Source organism: Hyperolius riggenbachi, chromosome 3 (assembly GCF_040937935.1).
Source record: "Hyperolius riggenbachi isolate aHypRig1 chromosome 3, aHypRig1.pri, whole genome shotgun sequence".
Taxonomy (NCBI): domain Eukaryota; kingdom Metazoa; phylum Chordata; class Amphibia; order Anura; family Hyperoliidae; genus Hyperolius; species Hyperolius riggenbachi.
Genome location: NC_090648.1, coordinates 184,517,192 through 184,543,092, shown reverse-complemented (window position 1 = coordinate 184,543,092; position 25,901 = coordinate 184,517,192). Strand labels below are relative to the sequence as shown.

General features: G+C 43.9%; 1 protein-coding gene across 2 annotated transcripts; it reads left to right on the top strand.

Moving 5' to 3' along the window:
* Positions 1 to 1,413: 1,413 nt before the first annotated feature.
* On the top strand, positions 1,414 to 22,753 carry DUT (deoxyuridine triphosphatase). 2 transcript variants are annotated; one of them, XM_068275427.1, is made up of 7 exons: positions 1,414 to 1,702; positions 2,084 to 2,192; positions 3,745 to 3,836; positions 9,325 to 9,369; positions 13,402 to 13,476; positions 14,558 to 14,628; positions 22,525 to 22,753. In XM_068275427.1, the coding sequence occupies exons 1-7, from the start codon at positions 1,585 to 1,587 to the stop codon at positions 22,579 to 22,581; spliced, it is 567 nt and encodes a 188-aa protein (XP_068131528.1). In that variant the 5' UTR covers positions 1,414 to 1,584; the 3' UTR covers positions 22,582 to 22,753. The 2 variants fall into 2 exon arrangements, with proteins under 2 accessions (XP_068131528.1, XP_068131529.1); XM_068275428.1 differs by lacking the exon at positions 1,414 to 1,702 and having other exon boundaries at positions 1,924 to 2,192.
* The last annotated feature ends 3,148 nt before the right edge of the window (positions 22,754 to 25,901 follow it).

Here is a 25,901-nt window from a genome sequence, read left to right as displayed (position 1 = left end):
TAATGGCTGCCAGAAGATGATACTCAAAGTGGGTTCATGGAATTGAACCCCCCATTTGGTATATTAGACCCGGGTCTGAGCCAAAAAACTATCAAGTGAAAAGAATGAACATGAACACCACCAGTAAGGAATCTCCTATAAACAACTGTGAGAGAAACATCAGAAAAGGTGCTAAGATATAGCAATATGCTCATGAATCATGAGAAATAATGAATATACATATATGTGGACAGTGCATATAGGGATCATGGATACCTGTGTATTTAAGGAGCATACATACATAGCTCAGGATGGTAGAGAGAGGCAGCCATGGAGTAAGGGTGGAGGGAGGCACACAAGACGCTCCACGCGTGGCGTGGTTCAAAAAAGACCACTTCCTCAGGAGCGGTGCATTGTGGGAGAGGATTTGCTTAAGAGCTAAAATCTCGGGAAAGCCAGCCTGCTGATTGGGCGGCTGGTTTGAATGGGCAGGAGATAACGAAGCATACACGGAAGTAATGCCGCGTACGTATAGTGTACGTCAGTGGGAGGTGGTATGACGTGGTGGTATGAGTGATAGCCAAAGGCTATCATTCATAAAGCATTTCCGCATGCGGAAATGCTTAATACCGGTGACTTTACCGAACACTCAGCAAAATCCCCATTCATAAAGGCTCTTTCCGCATGAAAAGCTGACAGAGCGATACATTTCCGCCTTGTGCTGAGTTTTTCTAGATTTATCTAGAAAAAGTTACAAACACGTCCATTTATAAAGATTAGAGCAAGCGGTATGCAGAAGGAAAATACCGCTTGCTCGACAGTAGCGATAGGCAGGCGGATTACGTGTAAATGAATGGGACGGACCTCCCAAGCAGCATCAGACAGAGGAGCGCACGGAGGGAATCGGGCAGCTTTTATCTTTCCGCATGTCTTCCGCCACGCTACCGCCAGCTTCCTCCAGAAAACCTCCGCACTTCTACCGCAACAGGCAACTTCTTTATGAATGACCACCCAGAAGTCTTAAGTACCGGTTGCGGAGAAGAACGGTGTTTTCCCGCACTACCGACTGCACCTTTATGAATTGTGTCTTGGATTTCGTTGCACATTTATTCATATTTATTATGTCACTTTTATTACCAATTCTGTACTATGTACCGATTCAGTATTTTTGTACCAAGTGTGTATTTTGTATACTGGTGTATACCATTGTCTGTATTATTTTGCACCCCATATTTGTTTCTTACTTTGTACAGTGCCACAAAATATGTTGCCACTTTATAAAGCAATAATAAGTAGTGTATGTTTAACATGGCAGCAAAACTCCTCCCCAAATGTGATCCTTGCTGAACTGATAGGTCCAATATGATTTCCGATCGATTTTGTACAGAAATAATCTGAAAATCAATCAGAAAAATCAGATTACGTCTATCTGATGGAAAATTGCATGGAGTGTGTACCAGGCATAAAGCCCCATCTACACAATACACCCTACGAAATACAAGTAACTTTCCCACTGCTAGTGCACTTTTTGTGCATAGAAGGAGAGCAGCTCGGGGAGTCTAGAGTTAATGCGAATCACATGAGTTCAGCTGCACAGAGTTCGCCATGACAGCCACAACACTGTTCATCCTGTCTGCTATGCGGAGCCGCCTGTGCTGCATACTCTACAGGCCAGTGTCCTGCCGCCAGCGGCTGCACGTCTCCCGGTCCTCCGCCATGCAAGGTACTGCTGCGAACGGGGTGACATGCAGCACCGTGAGCCAGCTCGCAGCATGGCCAGTGGAGCCACTCGCTGCCAGCAGATTGCCAGATACATTGCATAGTAGTGGCTGTATTGTACTCAGCTCTATCCGTAGTGTGTGTATTGCATGAATAATACAATGCTAGAATACGTGGCGAGTAGCCGAGTATGGCTAGTTAGACAGCGAGTGAAGGAGGGGAGGTAGTGACGTTGCGCTGCCTGCAATGCTATAGGTGGAGAGATTTCGCGCTTAGATTTTGGCGGGAGTGTTGTTTGCCTGTTTTATTCTCTCACTGTCTTCTTGTCTCGTCCACATCATGCCGCTCGCCCCTGTGCCCTCCTCTCCTGCCAAACGGGCCAAAGAAGAGGCAAGCGAGAGAAGCAAGCCCTTGCTGCGCTTTGCCAAGCTGTCAGAGCATGCCAGCACCCCGACCCGAGGCTCCCCCCTGGCTGCAGGCTATGACCTCTACAGGTGGGTGGTGAAGTGATGACGGGGGGGGAGACACACGTGCAGCTAGTGGACCCTGGATTTCCTTCTGTGCCTGACTATTGGCTTTCTTGTGTGTGTTTTTATGATTTTAAACTTTCTGTCATTTTCATGCATCTTCATTTGCTTGTCAATGTTCCTGTACATTGGCTCATTGTAAAGCTGATGTTTTTATATACTGATTAATTTTGTCTACGTTTATTGGAAATAGATGCGGATGACCTGAAAATAGCCACACATGAGACGATAAGGCATTAAGGCAAGGCTCACAGTGGTGGGGCTAGTGTTGCTACGCAATAGTCGCATTGTACCATGGAATGTCGCATTGCAATGCACCACCTATGTGACAGTGCAGTCTCATTGCATGTGGCATTCCAAGCATGCAGTGCAGTACGGCAAAATGCACACAGAGTGGCAGTGAAGGGTACTTTTCATTGACCGCATGCATATCAGTACACAGATAACCTGTGGTGCAACTTTTCCATTATGTTGCTCTCCTGCTTTTAGGCCTGGTGCACACCAGAGGAGTTTTTCTGAGTGTTTTGAGTTTTTAATTCTGCTGCTAATGTTATCCTATGTGTCTGTGCACACTGGAGCAATGAGGTTTTGTAAAAAAAAAAACCATAGCATTACATTGGGAAGAGCTTTTAGAGGTTTCAAAAGCTCTTCCTTATGTAATGCTATGGGGTTTTTTACAAAACCTCATTGCTCCAGTGTGCACAGACACATAGGATAACATTAGCAGCAGATTTAAAAACTCAAAACGCTCACAAAAACTCCTCTGGTGTGCACCAGGCCTTAATGAGGAATGCAGTGCCCACTGTGAATATAGCCTAAACAGATTACTGAAACTTTGTTGAAAGCATTCAGTTGTACAGAAAAATATTTTTTTTTTCTTTTTGTAATTGGAATAGATAAACGTCCATGTGTATGTTGGTTAGATGCTGGCTGATATTTTTGATGCATTCAGGGTTACATTTTGTTTACCTTATGATATACCAGAAACTGTATAGTGCACACTTAGCGTAAAGGTGCCCATACACCTGTTGATCAGATCAGAAAGGGATCTATTGCCTGCCTATACACTTGAGACTGATTTTCAGCCATGCCCGACTGATCATTTTAAATTATTTTAGCCGGGTAATTGATTACGTGGCTGTGTTGTGGCACTGATTTTCCTCTGATTTGATACATTTCTCAGATTGGAAAGTCGATTGGCCCACCAAATTGTGTAATGTATGGGCAAAGGTGTGTAAACACATCCAATTTTGATTGGCCTATTTTACTGCTTACATACACAACCTGCTCATGGTACTCAATATCTGACCCTCATACAACATGGAGATGGTAAAATTGGTCAGTGATTAGCCAAACATAATTGAAAGTGTATGCTCCCCAACTTGTCAGCTTATGATGCAATGTTTCCTCAGTCCCTGCTCATCTCCATTTCTGTATTTCAGAAAACAGATGCTACATAAAGTATGCCTGCTATTTATACACAAGTATATACAGTATGTGTGTTTTCTCTCTATTTCAGTGCCTATGATTATCTAATTGGTCCACAAGACAAAGCCATTGTGAAAACTGACATACAGATCTGTGTTCCAAGAGGATGCTATGGGCGAGTTGGTGAGTCAGAGCATTTCAATTGCTTAAGGCTGGTTTCACAGTGGGACGTTACAGGCGCAGGTTAGAGCAGCCTGTAACGCAGCCCACCGCACAGTAATGAAAAATCAATGGGGCTGTTCACAGTGCCCACGTTGTGTTACATTGTAACGCTGCGTCACAAGGCAACGTACTGCATGCAGTACTGAGCCGCGTTAGACTGCTTGCACATGCTCAGTAACGTTGGGGAGGAGCGGAGAGCGGCCAGGCACATGGCTAATTAATATGCACTGCACGTTGTGACGTGCAGTGTTTATTTCCTGGAGCGGCCGCTCTGTGCGGCGATTGGCCGGCGGGACCACGTGATGCCGCATGCGCACAAGAGTGCGCATCACGGCATCACTGACGCCAGAGTGAGCTGCACAACGTGGCTCACTCTGACGTCCAGATCCAGCACCACCAGGCGTTCCGTTAGGGGGACGTTATGCGACCTTAACGCCCCCTCTAACGCAACGTCCTGGTGTGAAATTAGCCTTATGGTTGTGCCGCTTACCATTGCATCTGTTGTGTTTATTAGTAGTGGTCGCCATTATAATGCATTTGTAATACACTGACGTTTCTTGCAGCACTTTGAAGAGCAGTGAACAATTCATGTTGCTTTTGCTCAGGAGCTGCAATCTAATCCCTACTATGTTCTAAAGCCTGGTACATGCAATGATATTTTCTAGCAGATTTACTGTCAGGAAATTGAACGGAAATCAGATCGGAAATAATCTGTTTACCTCTATGGAAATTCAGTCATAAAATTGATTGGAGATCAGATCGGACATGTTGGTAATAATCGATCTGACAGTAAATCTGCTGGAAAAACTCATTGTGTGCACCTAGCATTAGCTAGGTATAAAGTTTAGATAGTCCTCAGCTGAAAAGAGCATAGCTGATCCTTTTGGCCAGAAATCTAAAGTGTGCATTGTTTGTCAACGTTTCTGGTTTTCTCATCTGTTATCAGCAAGGATGGATTGCCGTGTGTGTGTGTGTGTGTGTGTGTGTGTGTGTGTGTGTGTGTGTGTGTGTGTGTGTGTGTTCTTCCCAGAATTTTTTTACCAGCCGGGTGGCATGAAAAAGTAGGAGGGTGGGGTGCGATGGGGGAAAGAAGAGTCAGCATGACTCTGCCTACAGCATAGGAGGCTGAAGAGGCCAGCTGATAGCTGGTTGCTCACCACATTTTAGCCGGGTGGAGCTTCCAGCTTAAAAAGCCTGGGGAGAGCACTGTGTGTATTGCTTAGCCAAGCTTCCATATCGCCTCTACCTAGTGCACACCAAAAACCGCTAGCAGATCCGCAAAATGCTAGCAGATTTTAAAACGCTTTTTCTTCTTCTGTAGCGTTTCAGCTAGCATTTTGCGGTTTTGTGAAGCGTTTTTGGTGTAGTACATTTCATGTATTGTTACAGTAAAGCTGTTATTGAACAGCTACTGTAACAAAAAACGCCTGACAAACCGCTCTGAAGTGCTGTTTTTCAGAGCGGTTTGTGTTTTTCCTATACTTAACATTGAGGCAGAAACGCCTCCGCAATCCAAAATCTGCAGCAGCCCGGGAGTATGCGTTTCTGCAAAACGCCTCCCGCTCTGGTGTGCACCAGCCCATTGAAATACATTACCCAAGCGTATCCGCAGCCGCAAGCGGATCGCAAAACGCAGCCGAACCGCTCTGGTGTGCTCTAGGCCTTAGAGGAGAAAACACTAATCGGTTGGGAGCTAAATAGTGTCTGTACAGAGTTTGTTCCAAAACGTGTGTGTGTGTGTGTGTGTGTGTGTGTGTGTGTGTGTGTGTGTGTGTGTGTGTGTGTGTGTGTGTCGGATTGGAGGAACATTTCAAGGGCAAATTAATCTATCACAGGATTTTGTGATTTGGAGATATAACTTGATTGCTTGGAGCTAGTTTGGGGAGAATATACAACCTCCATGCAGATAATGTCCTGGCTAAGATTCCTACTGCAGGGATAAATGCTAGCCACTGTGCCACATTACATGAAGCTCTTATCACCACCCTAGGCTTTACTATTCTCTGCAAAGTGTTAATGTCTTTTTTTCCTATTAGCAAAAGACGTATCTTTTTACTCACCCTAATAACTGGTATAACTGCTACCACTGACACAGCGGCAGATAAATGACATGCAGTGTAAACACACACTGTACACTTACCCACATGCTGTACACACATTCTCTTGCATAGTTAATCAATTTTTATACACCTGCTGCTCAGGAGGTTTTGTTACTTTTTGCCCCACAAGAAAAATATTCTCACATTGCTGTAAAACCTGTAGCTAGCACTAGGCTAGTTAGTAAGGGTGTCCGGCATCCCCCGATCCAGACACTTTATACATTACCCAGCCTGGATCCAGCGATCGGCGCAGCCTCCCTAGACAGCTCCGCTCTTTACTATGGGGAGGATCGGACATGTCATATGCAAACCCAATCCTCCTCATAGAGAGACCGGAGCTGTGCCGGGAGGCTGCGCGATCGCTGGATCCAGGCTGGGTAATGTATAAATAGGGGGGAATCGCAGGGGATCCGGGGGTGCCAGACACCTTTACTAGCTAGCCTAGTGCTAGCTAAAGGTTTTACAGCCATGTGAGAAAACTATGGGGGACTCCTGGGGCCAGAGAGCGGTATGCCCGACATCCTGCTAAGGAGATTAAGAGTACCTGTAACAAGAGTACCTGTAACAAAAAAAACAACAACCCTCTGGGGGATATTTACCTCGGGAGGGGGAAGCCTCAGGGTACCAATGAGGCTTCCCTGACCAGCTGCGATTATATTTACCTCTCAGCGATCCTGCGCAGGTGCACTAGTGGCTCTTCATCCAGGCTAGGCAGAAATAGCCGAGCCCGATTGTATCCGCTCTACTGTGCAGACGGAAAGGACTCTGTGCAGTAGAGCGGATACGTTCGGGTTCGGCTATTTCTGCCAAAGGAAGAAATTAGGCAGGCAAAGATTGAAGCTGAAAAACAAATCGCTAAGGATATCAAATCTAACCCAAAAAAGTTTTACAAGTACATTAACTCTAAAAAAAGAAAGGTTGACTGTATAGGACTCCTAAAGGATGAGGATGGGAACTCAATGGTGGATGACCAAGGTAAGGCAGAGTTATTAAATGCTTTCTTTGCTTCTGTCTTCACAAAAGAAACAGCACTGTTGCAAACTACAGAGGCAGAAGAGTCTCAATCTTCTAACTGTAATATTGAATACTTAACGCAGGAAGAAGTGAAGGCAAGACTAAATAAATTAAAAATAGACAAGGCACCTGGCCCGGATGGCATGCATCCTCGGGTCCTAAGGGAATTAAGTTCAGTTATAGATAAACCCCTTTATCTTATCTTTTGTGACTCTCTTGCAACTGGCAGAGTCCCAGTGGATTGGCGTACAGCCCACGTTTTCCCATTATTTAAGAAGGGCAAAAAATCTGATCCAGGAAATTATAGACCTGTAAGTTTAACATCAGTTGTATGCAAACTATTTGAGGGGTTACTAAGAGATACTATACATGACTTCATAGTAGAAAATCTTATTTCTCAGCATCAACATGGGTTTACTAAAGACAGGTCCTGTTTGACTAACATGCTCAGCTTTTATGAGGTAGTGAATGCTAATATGGATATTGGGAATGCTGTAGACGTGATATACTTGGACTTTGCAAAGGCCTTCGACACTGTTCCCCACAAAAGTCTGGTGCAAAAGTTGAGGATGCAAGGACTGGGGAAGAGTCTGTGTTCATGGATAGGGAACTGGCTAATGGACAGAAAACAAAGTGTTGTGGTCAATGGATCGTACTCAAAATGGGAGACTGTTAGCAGTGGGGTCCCACAGGGGTCTGTTCTGGGTCCAGTGCTCTTCAATTTATTTATTAATGACCTAGTAGATGCAGTAGTGAGCAATGTTGCTATTTTTGCAGATGATACAAAATTGTGCAGAATCATCAACTCTCAGGAAGATAGTGTCATATTGCAACAGGATCTGGATAGGATGGCTATATGGGCACATACATGGCAGATGAAATTCAATGTTGACAAATGTAAGGTCATGCATTTTGGACGTACTAATGGTCTAGCACCATACAAAATGGGATACAGTTGGGGACATCAAACTTGGAGAAGGACTTAGGAGTACTCATTGACAACAAGTTAAATAATCGTACTCAATGCCAAGCAGCTGCAGCTAAAGCTAACAAAATTTTGGGATGCATTAAAAGGGAAACAAAAACTCGAGATGCTAGCATAATATTGCCCCTGTTTAACTCTCTAGTAAGGCCACATCTGGAATATGGAATTCAGTTCTGGGCACCACATTACAAAAAAGATATTGCAGTTTTAGAGCAGGTGCAGAGACGAGCAACAAAATTGATGCGTGGGATGGAAGGTCTCACTTATCGAGAAAGGTTAGATAAACTGGGTTTATTTAGTGTAGAGAAAAGACGCCTTAGAGGGGATCTAATTAACATGTATAAATACATCAGAGGGCAATGTAATACCTTGGCGGATGAGCTTTTTGTCCCTAGGCCTTCTCAAAGGACTAGAGGACATGATCTGCGCATGGAGGAAAAACGTTTTAACCATTTATTTAGGAAAGGGTTCTTTACAGTAAGAGTGATTAAGATGTGGAATGCATTGCCACAGGAAGTCGTTATGGCAAACTCTATACCTGCATTTAAAGGGGGCTTAGATGCTTTCCTTGCGTTGAAAGACATCCATGGCTACAATTACTAGGTAATGCCTAATGATGTTGATCCAGGGATTTTATCTGATTGCCATCTGGAGTCGGGAAGGAATTTTTCCCTTTAGGGGCTAATTGGACCATGCCTTGTAAGGGTTTTTTCGCCTTCCTCTGGATCAACAGGGATATGTGAGGGAGCAGGCTGGTGTTGTACTTTATACTGGTTGAACTCGATGGACGTATGTCTTTTTTCAACCAAAATAACTATGTAACTATGTAAGAGCTGCTAGTGAGCCTGCACAGGATCATGGTAAGGAAAATATTTACCTCACCGCACTTTAAGGGGGGGATCCTGGCGCTTGAATGGAGGGATGAAGGACGGGGGGAAGCCTTATGATCCAGAGGCTTCCCCCACCCAATGCAAGTATGCACCAGAGGTTTTTTTTTTTTTTTTTTTTTTAACATTACAGATCCTCTTTAAAGTGGTGGTGGGGGGGAGGGGGTGTCTGTGTTTTTTTCAAAGCTTGCTTGCTGGGTAACTTCCTCTCTCTCTCTCTCCCTCTCTCTCTCTCTCTCTCTCTCTCTCTCTCTCTCTCTCTCTCTCTCTCACACACACACACACACACACACACACACACACACACACACACACACACACACACACACACACACACACACACACACACACACACACACACACACACACACACACACACACACACACACACACACACACACACACACACACACGCGCTTTCGTTACGCTTTTGTAATAAAGTGTTCTATTGTTTTCCTCTTTAGCTCCACGATCTGGTTTAGCTGCCAAGCACTTCATTGATGTCGGAGGTATGCTGTCTTACATGTTTGCATTACCAATTAAATGTGTATCTTAGTGGTGTGAAGGAGTATTTGCAACAATGCTCACAGGTGTGTGGTGGTCCCTGTGACCCCCAAAGCTGAAGACTTGCAGTTTTATGCAGTGGAATCTGTTCAATCAACACACAAACTACAGTGGGCTGCTACAAGTGCAGCACAATGCAACACCTCAGTTTGAAACTAGCCTAAAATACATTATCATATTGTAAGATACCTAAAGTGAGAGGGATGTGGAGGCTGCTATATTACTTTGTAAACTATGCCAGTTGCCTGGCTGTCCTGCCGATCTTTCTGGCATTACTAGTGTGAATCACACATCTGAAACAAGCGTGTAACCAGTGCAGTCAGACTTCAATCAGACCACCTGATCTGCATGCTTGTTCTGGGTCCATGACTAAAAGTATTAGACAGAGGATCAGCAGGACAGCCCAGCTTTCTGTATTGTATAAAAGGAAATAAATAAATGTGGCCTCCATAGCCCTCTCACTTCAGATGTCCTTTCAATACAGAGGAGTATGGAAGGTCAGTGAGATGCAAATTGGCATTCATGCAGAGGTATGCCACGGTTTATACAAATGTATGCAGCTTGAAAATGCACCACTGCAGGATTTGATTAGTCCATTTTCAAGCAGTATACATTTGCATAAGTCTATATCACAGGTCCTCACCAGTGTTTAGTGGAAATGACAGCTAAAGACACAAAAGCAGAGCCATATAAACAAGTCCATAGCCATGGAAGTAAACACACACACACACACACACACACCACACACCACATACACATACACATACACACACACACCACACACACATATACACACACACCACACACACACCACACACACACCACACACACACCACACACACACACACACACACACACACCACACACCACACACACACACACACACACACACATATATACACACACACACCCCAACCAGGGGTCATGACCACACACTGCTCACCCACCGGCGCGCTCTGGCTCATGCGTATCACACGTAAACGGGCTTCGTTGCAGCTAGGACTAAGCACGTTTTATGTGTGAGCCAGGGTGTGGCAGTGCTACGATGAGACATGTTTACGTGCGATACGTGTGAGCCAGAGCGCGCCGTTGGGTGATCAGTGTGTGGTCTTGACCCCTGGTAAGCGGTGGCTGTGATAATTTTTGCTAGGGCTCTTCTGTGGTTTGACATTACTATGTCATGAGCGATCTTGTATCATTTGTGAGTAGCCAGCTTTCAGATTCCTGCATGGTTGCTGCTATTGATTACCTTATCAGTCAGACACTGCCAGTGTGGTATATTCATTCATGTTTTATTTGATTCAATAATGATTGTTGACCGCACCTATTGTCCACCTGTCACAGCAGGTTTTGTTTTTAAAGGGATACGTCCCTAATAAATTTTTATTTTTTTGCATACCATTTCTGTGTATTTGGCATTTGTGTTTTGAAGGACCATGGATGTCTGTGTTAATAATTATTTATATTGCATTTTTAATAAACTATGCTAGCGTCATTTATTTGTTCAGCTACCCTGCTATTCATCCACACAAACTGAACCCTGGCTTCTGAAGAGTCGCTTCTATGGTTGATAGCTAGATAAAATAGTGTGTTTAACAGTTTTCTATTTGCAGGTCTAGAGTCAGCCAGTCAGTGGGCTCCTCTGTCCCATGGTAACAGAGGTGGTGGCAGTTATACCCTGAAATAGTGTGTAATTTGTATTACCGTAACTCATAGGCTCCCTTCTAGTCGGTCTGCTGCCAACTTCTCAGTGGTTTCTGTGCACAGATTGTGACCACAGATTGCATGGTCTGTCTGCTGAAACCGATTGGAAGGCATTGTGCAGTCTGGCCACTAGGGGTCCTGTGACACACCACCACCCTTCATTTATAATTGAGTTCCCAGGAGTTAAGCTCTGTACACACACTAGATGAACCTCCTGGCAGAGGCGGCCGATAGCGACCACCTCGGTCGAGAATTTAACGTGTATAGCAGCCCCGGACTGCTCAGCCAGAAATACGTCCTAACAGATCACTTTGGGTGAGAGCATTGTTCTACCCATTTTGCCTCGCCCCGCCCACTACCTGAAGTTACCCTGCCACTCTGCATCCACCTGCACGTCAGCACAGCCTCAACCCTGCAATGTTGCCCGATGGATCAGCTTCCTGTTGCTGTTGGGTGACCTTGATTGAACGTGTGTACAGGGCTTTAAAGAGAACCTGAACTGAAAATTTAAAAGTCAAAATAAACATGCACACGTCATACTTACCTCCTCTGTAGTCTAATCTTCGGTCACTTTCTCCTCTTCTGTGTCCTGTTTGTCCACTGTGGTCAGTGGTATTCTCTGTCCTCTTTTGAAAATGGCTATTACCCCATAACAGCTTCCAGGTCAGCACACTGTTAAACTGTAACATTGCCCACTTGAGCCATAGGGAAACATGGACATTAACTTGCACATTCAGTTGTAACTGACAGCTGCTGATCTATAACTGAAATCTACTAGTATATTTCAGTTCTGACAAAATATTGTCAAAACTGGAAGGGATCACTAAGAAGAAAATGGTGAGCTTCTGAGAGGAACTGACAGTGAGGTAAGTATGTAATATTAATTTGCAGTTACATCATGTGTATTTTAAATAATAACAAAACAAATTAAAATTTGCATTGTATGTGAAATTGAATTCAGAATGTGAAAATATGGAGCAGGCGTTCAGGTTTTTTTTTTTTTTTTTTTTTTTTTTTATTTTATTTTTTTTCACTCATACAATCGCATGCAAAAAATTGCATGAAATGGAAACTGACCCATTTACATACAAATGTGAATTACAAGTGATTAGGTCTCCTATCGGCGATCGCCGCTGGGAGACTGGAGGCTGTGCTCCGTCATACGATCATCTGCAGTAGCCGGCCCCAGCACTTGATGCCAATGGGGTTGCCACCGCCCATTGGTCTTTAGGTAGTTTAAAGTGGACCCAAATTAAAAATACAAGATTTCAGAAATAAAATCCATTTTCTAAATTATGATAAACAGCAGCCTTTTTTCAGCTGCATGATGACAAATATAAAATATTTTACATTTATTGGAGGAACCCCTCCCTTCCTTTCAAATTGCCGGGATTTTTCTGGCAAACTGGTGGAGGAGATAAAAAAACACAAAACACAGGCTGCTACTGATGATGTCACAGGGGAGGGGATCTTAGCTTGTGAGATTTCACATAGACGATGCCCCTGTCAGGCAGTGTAGCTGATAACAAACGCACCAATGATCTAAAACCTCCTACTAAGCTCAGAAGTAATGGCTGCCACCTGTATAACCCTAGTTATGCAAAGAGAAAGGTGAAAAGCATACACAGAAATGCTCATAGAGTTAAAGGAGTGTTTATTTATCTTTGTATGTGTCAGTGGTGCAACTAAATATTTTGAATAAAAAAAAAAATTGGTTTGGGTCCACTTTAAGTGCTAGAGATTTTAAAAGCTCTTGCTAATGCAATGCTATGGGGGATTTTTTTACAAAATCACATCGCTTCAGTGAGAATACACACATAGGATAACATTAGCAAGAGCTTTTAAAATCACAAAGCGCTTAGAAAAAGCTCTTGTGATATGAACACGTTCTATTTAGTCTGAATACCCTGTAGTAATGAACACAGTACAACATTGTGCTCTTTTCCACAGCTGGAAGGCGTAGGCAGCTTTTAAAGCCAAGAGACTGACACAGGAGCTTGCCTCTGAGGGCCATCACGTTAACCTGCCAGCACCAATGTGACTTTTTTCCACTGATGGCTGCAATGGTCTTTCCACCCATATTACACAATGTGAAATGTCAGACTGCTTTGCAAAGGCTGTTTAGCATAGCTGCTCGGTTCTCACACTGTGAAGAGCATTTTCCCCCATAGAGATTATATTTTGCTGTGGGTGTGGATCTGAGTGACCCACTGGTTTATTACTTCACAGACCATGCCATTTTTGTGTAACTATTGTCTCATTTTACATTTTAGCTGGCGTTATTGATGAAGACTACAGAGGGAATGTTGGTGTTGTATTGTTTAATTTTGGCAAAGAGGCCTTTCAAGGTATGTAGTCTTGTGTAATGTTCAAGAACGAGCTTATTTGGCAGAAATTGTTGCTTATGTGGCCCATAGTAAAATAGGGAATATCCGAATATCCTGACCATAACCAGTAAAGGCCTGCCAGTTCATTAAAGTGGGACTAAATGTTTTTTAAAGGTGTACATGGTTTTTACTCTGACATGGATACCGAAGGAAGGCAGAACAGGGCAAGGTGAGCAGAGCGGCTTTCCTATCATCTTGCCTTGTGGGGGAAATGGAAACTAGACGTAAAAGCCGCAGCATTGCATTTCCAGCAGAACCCCAGTGACAGGCTTGAAGATGCTGGTGAGGGATTTGATGTCAAACATTGCCTCTACAGTCTGTTTGCTTGCCCTAGCTTTTTTTCAGTTTGAAACATGAAGCTGTGGTTTAATCCATATCTCTGTGAGTGACCGATTCAGAACAAGCACTGTACAGGCTCGCTGCTCAGCTATTGGTCTACAGCCTTCTCTGCTCTATAGAGAGGTGAAGGAGAGAAAGTGCTGCACCACTGTGTATGCTTTAGTTCTTTCAAAAAAAAGCCATTCAGTCTGGTTTGCGATGATGCGACAGGGTCATATGCATAGAACCCCCAGTTCAGTTGGAGTCAAGTCTGTGCTCTGGCTAGGCCACTCAAGGACATTCTGAGTTGTCCTGAAGCCACTCCTTTGATATATTGGCTGTGTGCTTAGGGTCATTGTCCTGCTGAAAGTTTAACTGTCTAAATCACACCAGAAACAAGCATGCAGCTAATCTTGTCATGATTTGACCAAACTGTTGCATTCCTGTTCTGTCGCATGCTTGTTCAGGGTCAATGGCTAGTATTAGACGCAGGAGAGCCAGGGAACTGGCATGGAAATAAATATGGCAGCCTCCATATCCATCTCACTTCAGGTGTCCTATAAACATTGAGTAATGCAAATAATGGTTTTGTTTTTTTCTTGTTTTTTTTCATATCTGAAAATGCATGTGCGTGTTAGTAGTTGTAAGATGCACATAGATACTATATTGTCTGTATGTCTAGCATCTTGGCCTAAGGACCTAATATGGTTACTTTTTCATTTAGTTAAAAAAGGCGACAGAATAGCTCAGCTGATTTGTGAACAAATTCTATATCCTGATTTGGAGGAGCTTAAGGTAAGTGGTTATTTTATTAATCCTCTGGCAATTTGGAAGAGACTGGTGTGATTTTGAAGTTTTCTGCTTGCTCATGTATTTGTCTGTTTCTCAGAGTAACTTGCAATGTTTTTTTGTTTAAGTGATTCTGTCCCTTCACTAAAAAAAGTGCACTACATAAACAGGCCTTTTTCACACTATACATATGCTTCTTATTTTAATGGCCACCTGAATATTTGATTTGCATATAGGTAGTCTTAAGGTGCAGACACATGCACAATCTGGCTTCAGTCCAGGGCGGAGTGCTACACAGACTTGTTGCTAGCCTATGGGCTAGCAATACATTCTGTTGCAATGGAGGGGGGTGGAGGGATCATGGAGCTTCTTTGTGGAGGTGAGGAGACGAGAACCATGTGCTCGGCTGAGATGATCCAGCACTCGGATCTCTCTGCGACATATCGGACCTGCTGAACACACGCTAGATTATCGGCAGAGATGGCCTCACAATCTGCATTGGCTGGAAACCCTCTCCGGGGTTGGGCAAACTTTTTCGCAGCCCAGGCGGCATACCTTAAATTTCTCCCCTCCCTCCCTGCACAGTTCCAAGCGGGGAACTTAAAACTCACTTGTTCCAATTCCAGCATTGTCTCCATAGCAACAGGGCTTTGCTAGCGTATTATACACTAACTGGGGAACACCGCTCTACCCAACAAAGTTGCTGTAGTGCAGGACCTGGACAGCAGATCAAAATTCGACAGGAAAAAAAGTTGGTCCGCACTTATCAGCACAGCAGCTTTATTGATGGACGTATCCGATAACACCAACAGCAGGCATCAAGGCTGACCTGTTTCGGACATCAGTCCTTACTCATAGCCAACAGACAAATGACCACATCACATTTAAATATGGAGGTGTGTACTCATGGACCTCCCCCACTCCTCCCACTGAGGAGCCCATGGACACGTATTATACATTGGCTGCCAATGTAATATGCTGGCAACGTCCTGATGGTGAGTCATGTGACTCCATGGAGGCGCTGGAATCTGAACTGGCGAGTTTTAAGTTCCCTGTTTGATTTCCGCAACTCTGCACGGAAGGAGGGGAATCGGCAGGCCGGATGTACAGTGTTCACAAGCCGTAGTTTGCCCAGTACTGCTATAGCCTGTGTACACGGCTTTAGTATTGCAAGGGACATAAACAATCAATCTTTTGGTCAGATCTCTCACAGGTAGTCAATAAGTAGTAAATCTACTACGTCATCTGCTCCTGTGGATCTGCCAGACACCTGAAAGCCCTCTGCAGGGCAGTGGTGTGGCATCTGTCCCATGGATGCACATCTGGAGCACAGTGGCACCTGCATCACGATGAGACATGTAACCGTACACGTGTATCTTATAAAACTGCTATTGGGTTGCTTTTATATTGCAACTGGAAGGCACTTGGTGAATAGCAGTTCAGAGACTAAAATACTTGGCAAGCTTGCAGCCTGTGAGAAACAGGCATTGGGAAAATATCCTACCCCCACACAGATCTGGCTGTTAAGTGGCTGCTCAGCTTATCATGTAACTCTCAAACCTACAGCAGTCAAGTTTTTTTATTTTTTATTTCTTTAAAGGGGTTCTTTCGCGAAAAAATGTGACAGATGACAGGTTTTGGGCCAGTCCATCTTTTTAAGGGGGATTCTCAGGGCTTTCTTTGTTTTCAACAGCATTTCCTGAACAGCAGTTTAACTGCCAAAATAGCAAGCTACCAGCCGGCCTCCCTAATCACTTGCACACTATTATGTCAGTTAGATTTTGCAACTACTGTTCAGGAAATGCTGTTCAAAACAAAGAAAGCTCTGAGAATCCCCCTTAAAAGATGGACTGGCCCAAAACCTGTCATCTGTCACATTTAACTGCCTACTTTTTTCGCGAAAGAACCCCTTTAACGAGCAACACCAGACAAGATGTATAAAAGCGTAACTGACCTCTAGGGAGCATTAAAGCGCCCCTTAAGTCTGTATTCCCTCATAATTGGTAATGTTCCATTCCATCCAGTTATAAAACTTGACGTTTGACTCTTCTGTAGTGTGAGAGCAGGTCAGCAGTGCTGAGGTTGTGGCACAGTGACTCTTCTGTAGTGTGAGAGCAGGTCAGCAGTGCTGAGAGGTTGTGGCACAGTGTCTCTTCTGTAGTGTGAGAGCAGGTCAGCAGTGCTGAGGTTGTGGCACAGTGACTCTTCTGTAGTGTGAGAGCAGGTCAGCAGTGCTGAGAGGTTGTGGCACAGTGTCTCTTCTGTAGTGTGAGAGCAGGTCAGCAGTGCTGAGGTTGTGGCACAGTCTCTTCTGTAGTGTGAGAGCAGGTCAGCAGTGCTGAGGTTGTGGCACAGTGTCTTTTCTGTAGTGTGAGAGCAGGTCAGCAGTGCTGAGGTTGTGGCACAGTGTCTTTTCTGTAGTGTGAGAGCAGGTCAGCAGTACGAAGGAAGGTTGTGGCACAGTGTCTCTGCTGTAGTGTGAGAGCAGGTCAGCAGTATGGAGGAAGGTTGTGGCACAGTGTCTCTTCTGTAGTGCGAGAGAAGATCAGCAGTACTGAGGGTTGTGACAGTGTCTCTTCTGTAGTGTGAGAGCAGGTCAGCAGTGCTGAGAGGTTGTGGCACAGTGTCTCTTCTGTAGTGTGAGAGCAGGTCAGCAGTGCTGAGAGGTTGTGGCACAGTGTCTCTTCTGTAGTGTGAGAGCAGGTCAGCAGTGCTGAGGTTGTGGCACAGTCTCTTCTGTAGTGTGAGAGCAGGTCAGCAGTGCTGAGGTTGTGGCACAGTCTCTTCTGTAGTGTGAGAGCAGGTCAGCAGTATGGAGGAAGGTTGTGGCACAGTGTCTCTTCTGTGTGAGAGCAGGTCAGCAGTATGGAGGAAGGTTGTGGCACAGTGTCTCTTCTGTGTGAGAGCAGATCAGCAGTGCTGAGAGAGGTTGTGGCCAGGGCTTTGGCGTCGGAGCAATTTTGGGGAGTTGGTGATTTCAATAAATTGAGTCGGATGATGGGGGGGTTGGTTTTTTTGTGTTGTTTTTTTTTTGGGGGGGGGGGGTTCCGAAGTCCATAGCTGGAGTCGGTGCAATTTTGGATACCTGGAGTCGGTGGTCAGTGGAGTCATAAACATCTGAGTTGGATGATTTTTGTACCGACTCCACAGCCCTGGTTGTGGTACAGTGTCTCTTCCGTAGTGCGAGAGCAGGTCAGCAGTACTGAGGAAAGGTGTGGCGCAGCGTCTCTACTGGGATTCAGCATTCTTCTATTTGAACCAAGTTTATCTGTAAATCTTAACGTGTGCTTGAGGCTAAAATGAGAGCTTGTCATGAGTCTCTGTCTAAAGGATGGTGAGGGGGGGGGGGGGGGGTCACGGGGTTAACTACTTGCCTGTCCTGACTTCTTCCATCCAGACAGGTGATCGCTTCACCTCTCCTCAGATTTGGGCTGTGGCTTTTTTTTCCTCCTTTCTCTCTTTTTAACCTGGCTGCTGTGACTTGCCATGCCCACATGCATGTCTTGGGGTACACCCCCCAAGCAGGTGGGCCATGTCTAAAGAGCTCCAGCAGTCTCAGGAAGCATGGCCACTGCTGTAATGCTGAGGGGGGCTGAGCATCTCCTGTGCCCTGAAGACCAGGTATGCATTTAACTCATTTGTGCAGAGTCTGCTATTAACCTCCCTGGCGTTCTGATTATGCGCAGCTACACGGCTGCGCATGGTTTTTAAACTTTTTTGTTTTTTTTTTGTTTTAAATCGTGTAGCTAGCCTAGCGCTAGCTACATGATACCCCCCCCCCCCCCCCCCCCCCCCCTCCCAGCCAAATTTCACCCACCCTTCCGATCGCCGCCGGTGATGATGGCCATCAGGAGATCCCGTCAGGGCTTCCCCCGTCACCATGGCGACGAACGGAATGACGTCATAGGGAGTCCCGATCCACCCCTCAGCACTGCCTGGCACTGATTGGCCAGGCAGCGCACGGGGTGGGGGCACTCGTTACGTGGCGGATAGCGGCGAGCAGCGGCGATCATCCCTAACAATTTTACAAAAAAATTATTCAAATCGGCCCGCCTGAGCGGCACCCTCCGGCGTCTCTGGACGAGCTCAGCTCGTCCAGAATGCCAGGGAGGTTAACAGGTTCTTTAATTTTGGCCTGATGTACTCTTTAACCACTTCAGCGTACAGTGTTTCACCTTATGCATCCAAGCAACTTTCACCTCCCATTCATTCGCCATTAACTTTATCACTACTTATCACAGTGAATGGAATGATCTATAGCTTGTTTTTTCTGCCACCATTTACTTTATTTGGGTGGTACATTTTGCTAAGAATTTATTTTATTCTAAATCCATTTTAACAGGATGATTAAGAAAGAAATGGGAAAAATTCATTATTTCTCAGTTTTTGGCCATCATAATTTGAAATTAACCAGTTTACATCCTAACTACAGTATATTCACGTCATAGCAAGTGGCTCCTGAAAGCCACCTGACGTGAATATAAGTCACTTTGATTTAATGAGCACAGCGGGCGTGCTAGCACGCTCCTGGGTTCATTAACCCCCCCTCCCCCTAACTACTCTATACCAGCATCCCTGCCATGGGGTTCGATCTCCCCACCACCTGCCCGATCGCCTGTAATTACCCCCCTCCATGCTGTGATTGGGCAGGGCAGGATTAAAATGTAACAATCTTTACTTGACCTTGTTCCAGCGCCGATCGCGATCCTCTCCCTGTAGTCCCGCTGTCAGCCTCACTATGCTGAATGAATCGGGTCCCTGCTTGATGACGTCATCAAGCCAGGACCCGATCCGGGCAGCATAGTAAGGTGGACAGCGGGACAACAGGGAGAGGATCGCAATCGGCGCTGGAACAAGGTCAGGTGAGAGCTTGTGACTTCTAACGCTTCCCTGCGCCTATCTCTGCGGGATGGGGGGGACTCGGGAGACACCTGGCACGTGGGTTTTATTTTAAAGGGCCACACACCTGGTTATCCCCGTGGTGGGGGCACACAGTTTCATGGGGAACAGAGCAATCCATGGGGGAGGGATCCAGGGGCATACACCAGGCTATCTGGGGGGGGGGGGAGGGGGGGGAATTAAAAACCACACCTGGCCAACTATGGGGGGGGGGGAGGGGATGAATGGCTACATCAGGCTAACTCAGGTGGGGGTATACATAGGCATATCTGGCTACCTGGGGCTCGGGAAGGGTACATCTAGCCAACTATGGGGGGGGGGGGGAGATATACAGGAACACATCTGGCTAACTAGGGGTGGTGGGGGGATACAAAAGAGCCACATAATTGCAGGTAAAGCCAGGGATACAAAATGGAAAAAAGCACCTTTTATTTTCAAATCATATATATTGTCGCCATACATTGTACTAGGATTATAATTTAAATGTTGTAATAACCAGGACAAACGGGCATATCAAATGTATGGGTTAAGTCTACAGTAGCTCTTATTTTAAAACTATAATAGCTTAAAACTGAGATAATAACTTTTTACATTTTTCTCCCGTTATTCCCTTTAAAATGCTTATAAAGTAAAATAATTCTTAGCAAAAAGTATCACCCAAAGAAAGCCTAATTGGTGGCAAAAAACAAGGTATAGATCATTTATGTGTGATAAGTATTGATAAAGTTATTGGCTAATGAACGTGAGGAGTGTGAAATGCAGAAAATTGCTCTGGTTTTTAAGGAGGAATAACCCAGGGACGCGAAGTGGTTAATATATGTATTTTCTTTGCCCATTTGTCCTGCTTAGTACACCATTTAAATGATGTCCCTATCACAGTGTATTCTGGACAAGATTGTTGCTGCACCAATGGTAACAGTATGATGTGCTAGGATCCACTCTGGAGCACCGAGTATCAAACCATAAATCTTCAAGATCCGCACCATCAAAAATCCAATTTTATTAATGTGTCACTGTGAGTCTATGATGATTTGAGAAAGGACTGTAATGGTCAAACGCCTGTGTCATCTGCCATGTACCCATGCTATTTTATCATGTTTTTATGACTTTGACACATTAATAAAATTGGATTTTTGATGGTGCGGATCTTGAAGATTTATACCTATCAGTGTATGGCGCCGATATTTTTTTTTTTGGTAATAAAGGTGCATTTTTTTTCAATTTGCGTCCATCACTATTTACAACCCCCTAATTTTAAAAATTATATAAATATACTCCTTTGACATGCATATTTAAAAAGCTCTAACCCTTAGGCAACTATTTTTTATTTGGGTCATATTTGGTGTGGGAGGTAAATGGCTCATTTTAAATGTAAAATAATGTATTTATTTACTAAAAAATGGATGTAGTTTTACTATTTGCACTCAGTGAGAAAAAAAAAGTGGCCTAGAAGCGACCGCTCTGGCTTCCAGGAACCATAAAGAGGACGGGAAACCTTTTTTTTTTTTTTTTTTTTTTTTTTTTTTTTTGCGCAGAAAGACCACGGCCTCTGATAAGAGGCTGTTGGTTTTTCTGCCAGGGACTTAGATCAATGAATGGGAAATGGGAACCATGTTCCCATTCATTGATCTCGGGGCTAACTGAAGGCGGCACGATCGCGCGCAGCGGCAGCAGGGCAGGCTATCTGGGCGGATATATCCATCCAGATAGACCTAAGTGGTTAACTGAACATTGGCAGCGGGACACAGAACAATTGCATCACGCTTTTCTCCTGGCGGACTCAAGTGCGGGAGCTGCAGCCACTGAAGTGCACTTTTTATAGACTTAACACAGAGCATGCTACAGTAGGCAGTCGCAGTGTTAGGTAGTCTTTCCCAAGGTACTGGCTTACTCAACAGGGAGAGCCGAGATTCAAACCCTGGTCTCGTGTGTCAGATGCTCTGGCCACACTATCCTGCCACTGGGCTGCATACTAAATCAGACCTTACCTTCTGCAACAATTTCCCACAATCCAGCAAGGTTCAGTGACAGTAAACTGCCAAGAGTATGTACTTTTACGTAGATTTCTTTGTGGGAGGGGTTTCACCACATCAGCCATACAGTGCCCCCTGATGGTCTGTTTGTGAAAAGAAATAGATATCTCATGTAAAAGGGGGTATCGGCTACTGATTGGGATAAAGTTCAATTCTTGGTTGGAGTTTCTCTTTAAGGGCCGGGTAGGGAATGATGAGTGAGATAAACTTGGAATTATTAGCATGTCATTGACTATCCTGAAGGTGCATACACACATGCGACTATAGTCGTTTGTAACGATCGTTCCCCGATCTTACCAACGACGATCGTTACAAAAAACGAACCACCGACTATTAAGGCGAACGAGCCAAATCGCTACAAAAGTTCTGTCTCGGCGGATTTTAACCAACGGCGATCGTTTGCAAAAGTAGTACATCGTTGGAAACGGTCGTTCGTACTAATCTTGATATGCGCATTTCACTATTTCTCTGTGAAACTTTTCATTTTTATGCGCAGGCGCAATAGTTGTTTTTACGTGATGTAACGTTCGTTCTAACGATCAGATCGTTACACACCTTTTAAAACTATCTTTCCTTAGGTCGTTCTTTCAACAATTAAAAGTTCGTTCGTCGTCCTCAACGAACAATCGTTGTCGCATGTGTGTACGTAGCATTAGAGCCTGACTGTCTGCTGCGGTGGCTTCTCCTTGGCTACATTACAGCTCTGTTTCTCATGCATTAGACGTTGCTATCAGAGCAACAAACCCCCCAGTGGCTCTGAACGTCTGCTGTACTTTGCATTAAAATGTTACCTTACATATTATGTTGCAGCAGGTAAGACCTGCTTTTAGTATGCCTGAATAACAGGCTCGGGATGCTTTATTTTAGGCTTAAAATTCAAAGGTATACATTAGTGTGCAATGTCTGATTTGTTCATCTCACTCCATTTGAGATTTGATATACCAGTTCTTACTTGTTTTGTTCTTTACAGGCCCTAGATGATACAGAGCGTGGTGCTGGTGGTTTTGGATCCACTGGTCAGAATTGACTTCTCAGTTAAGGTCTTGAAACCATTTAGATGTACATATTTAATGCAAATGTTTTGATTTCATGTTTTGTTCTACTTTTTTTGCTATGACCAAACTTCAGTTGATCCTTTTGTTGAAGAAAGGTTAATATGTTCACTGCCTATAAACTGCCTAATAAACTTTTTTTAAATAGTTTTGTTTTTTTTTTGTTTTTTTTGCAATAGATGGATATATTGAAAGTATCTGCTTTGGCCCGTAGCTTTATTTTAGTCAGGAGAATGGGAATTGCCCACCCTTCTTGGAGAGTGCTCTTTGCTTCTAGATCAGTTGCTCGGTGGTAAGGGTGTGCGGTATCGCAACAATCAATGGACTCCAGACACTGTTTCCCCCATCCCAAGAGTAACATTTCCCACCGCTCAGTGCCCATGCTGTGTAAAAATGCTCACCTGTCCTACTTGTGACCTCCGGCATCCTCTATCACCTTGGTTACCGAGCGCCTGTATCATGTGGCACCAGGCGCACATGTGATGTTGTGTAGTACACGCATCACGTGATACAGGCACATGGTAACCACGGTGAAAGCGAAAGATGATTCATTGAGGGCCCTTGACACTTAATGCATTTTTTTTCTCCATAGCAGTGCATTGGGAATTTTTTTTTTTTTTGTTTGTTTTGTTTTTCAGTGCATAATGTGAAAGAGGTCATAGGGAAACATGGACAATGGACTAAACATCAGTTGTCCTTTCAGCTACAACTGATATAGTGTAAAAGGACCCTAAAGGTGCCCATTAACGGTAGAATTTTTTTCACCAAATGTGATCTTTCAATGCATTATTTCTATTTATCTATTTATTTTTTACGATCTAATTTGGTGATGAAGGCAATCGATAAGTAACAATTTTTTGATCAATTGCTAAATAGGATAGAATCAATCTGAAAAATGGATTTTATAATTGAATTTGAAGAAAGCAATCTTTTAGTAAATGTGAACAATCGATAATTGCCTTCCGATTCATTTTGACCGTTGAAATGGCATCAAAAGTTCGCATTTAGTGAAAAATTGTACCATTAATGAGCACCTTAAAGAGGACTTCTGCTTTATATGAAGGTACATTTCCCAGGACTAAACTGTCACTAAAATTAACTTGTGTGAAAAAATTGTTTCCTGGCTCTGAATATCTGTTAAAATTGGAAAACGTTTATTAGCAAAACAAGGCCCGGAGTTGTCAACCTCACATTCATAAAGTTACAATTGTGATACTGTAGGTATTGTGGGAACTGCAGGTTAGTCATTGCAGCTACAGTTTTAACTTTACCTCTATTCCGGGATGCTTTATCTGCAGCTAAAACATGCAGTCCCTCTCGATGAGAGAGAGATTTGCACTTCCCTTGAACAATTTTTTTTTCCAAATAAAACTCCCATATTACCAAAGACATAAGACAAATATATATATATATATATAATTTTTTTTTTTGATTTTTTTTTTTTTTGGGAGCGATGGTAGTCAAGCGTCCGTTCCACCCATAGAAAATGGTTTTAAATCATGGGGGGGGGGGGGGGACTCTAAAATTATATTTGAATGGGAAATTTCTGTAAGAAACAGTGTGCAGCTTTATACATCTGCCCTTCAGAGGGTTTTATTTTGTTAGAATACAGTCTGCCTTGCTCCAATTGTCAATGTGACAGGGCTATTCTGGCTTTTATCCACTAGATGGCACGTTTGCCCAACCTTCTGCGTTCAGTGGCTGCAAATATGCTTTCCTTTAGCTGTGGCTGAAAGGAGTAAACAGCAATAAGTGATTGAAAACAGGCACAGTTATGGATAGAAATGGAACAATTATTAAATGGGACTGGGCTTGAAGCATTGTTTGCATAATCATTTTGGCATACGGGGAAACTCCCTTTCTTTGTCCCCCTGGACGACATTAAGTATAACATGTCTTCACTTCTTCCTTTTTATTCCTAATTAAAGCATTTCTGAAAACACTGCTGCTGGAATTGAGAAATTCGCATATTCCAAGCCAGTGAGGTATCTGGTTAGAAGTTCAGCGAGTGAATAAAATCTATTATGTAACTGCTCTTAATTTCTTCAAGACCATGAAATGTCCTTTCAGCCATGCAACTTCCCCAGCAAATGTAAATGTTTAGCTCTCTGAAAAAAAAAAAAAGTTTTGCATCAGCTAATAGGAATCTACAATGCTCTTTCATGTGTGTCTCCATTTATGCAATAATTGCAGACAGGCAATCAGTGTCTACCCTGGTCTCTATTGTGCTTTAGCTATGATAGTTTATATGCGTACCAGTAATAAGTAACCATCATTGACCTTGGCCACTTCCTGTACTGTCAGACCTTCTCTTGTAAGCGTAATGGCGTCTATTTATTTGGTAGAGTGCGCCAGGATGTTTTTGGCAGAGCCATCACATAGAGTTGAATACATTTGTGAATGAAAGGTGCATAGTTCAAGGGGGGAGGGGGTTGCCGGAAGCCTTTGTCATTCAATTGATTAGTGGCATAGTGTATAGCACTTGACTTAAAACACTGGGTGTCTGGTTTGAAACCCAGACAGGGCTTTATCTGCACAGATGTTCTCCCTGTGTCTGTGTGGGCTTCCTCCAGGCACTTCAGTTTCCTCCCACATCCACAAAACCGGTAAGTTAATTGACTTCCCCCTAAATTGTCCCTAGAGTATGATAGACATGACTATAGTAGGGATTACTGGTAGATTGTTAGCCCCTCTGAGGGCCAGTTAGTGTAAAAGTACAGTGTGTATACATACATACGTACATAGCACTGTGGAAGATGTTGGCACAATATAAATATTAAAAAATAAACTTCTGGTAAGGTCCATGATACCTCTTGCAGCTTATATGCTGAAAGTTTTTCAAAAGCAGTTCTGCACTCTGTCCTGGGTACCTAGTTTGCTGCACGTCGCCAACTTTGTCTTGCAATCTGTAATTGGCGACAGTGCTTAGAAAAGAGCTGCTAGTGGGTTCCTGGCCTAAAAGAGATGAATTCTGGACAATATGCTTAAAAGATGCTTATTTTCCAATTTCATTACATTAAGAGAGTCAGTGTTTACTGAACAGTCTTGATGTTGCTGTATAGAATATGGCACCCACAATTTCAGGCTTCTTCCCAAGCTCAACACTGAGGATAATTACAAAGCCAATGATTATTCAGACCAACGTCAAACTAAAACTCATTCAACTGATGCCATGTTTAATCTGTGAAAACGGGTGAGTTTCAAGCTAGGGGTCTTTTTTTTTCTCAACACTGGAAGGCTTTCTGGACTTGAGATGAATTTTTATGGTTAAAGGTCAAGAAATTGGTAAGTAGGC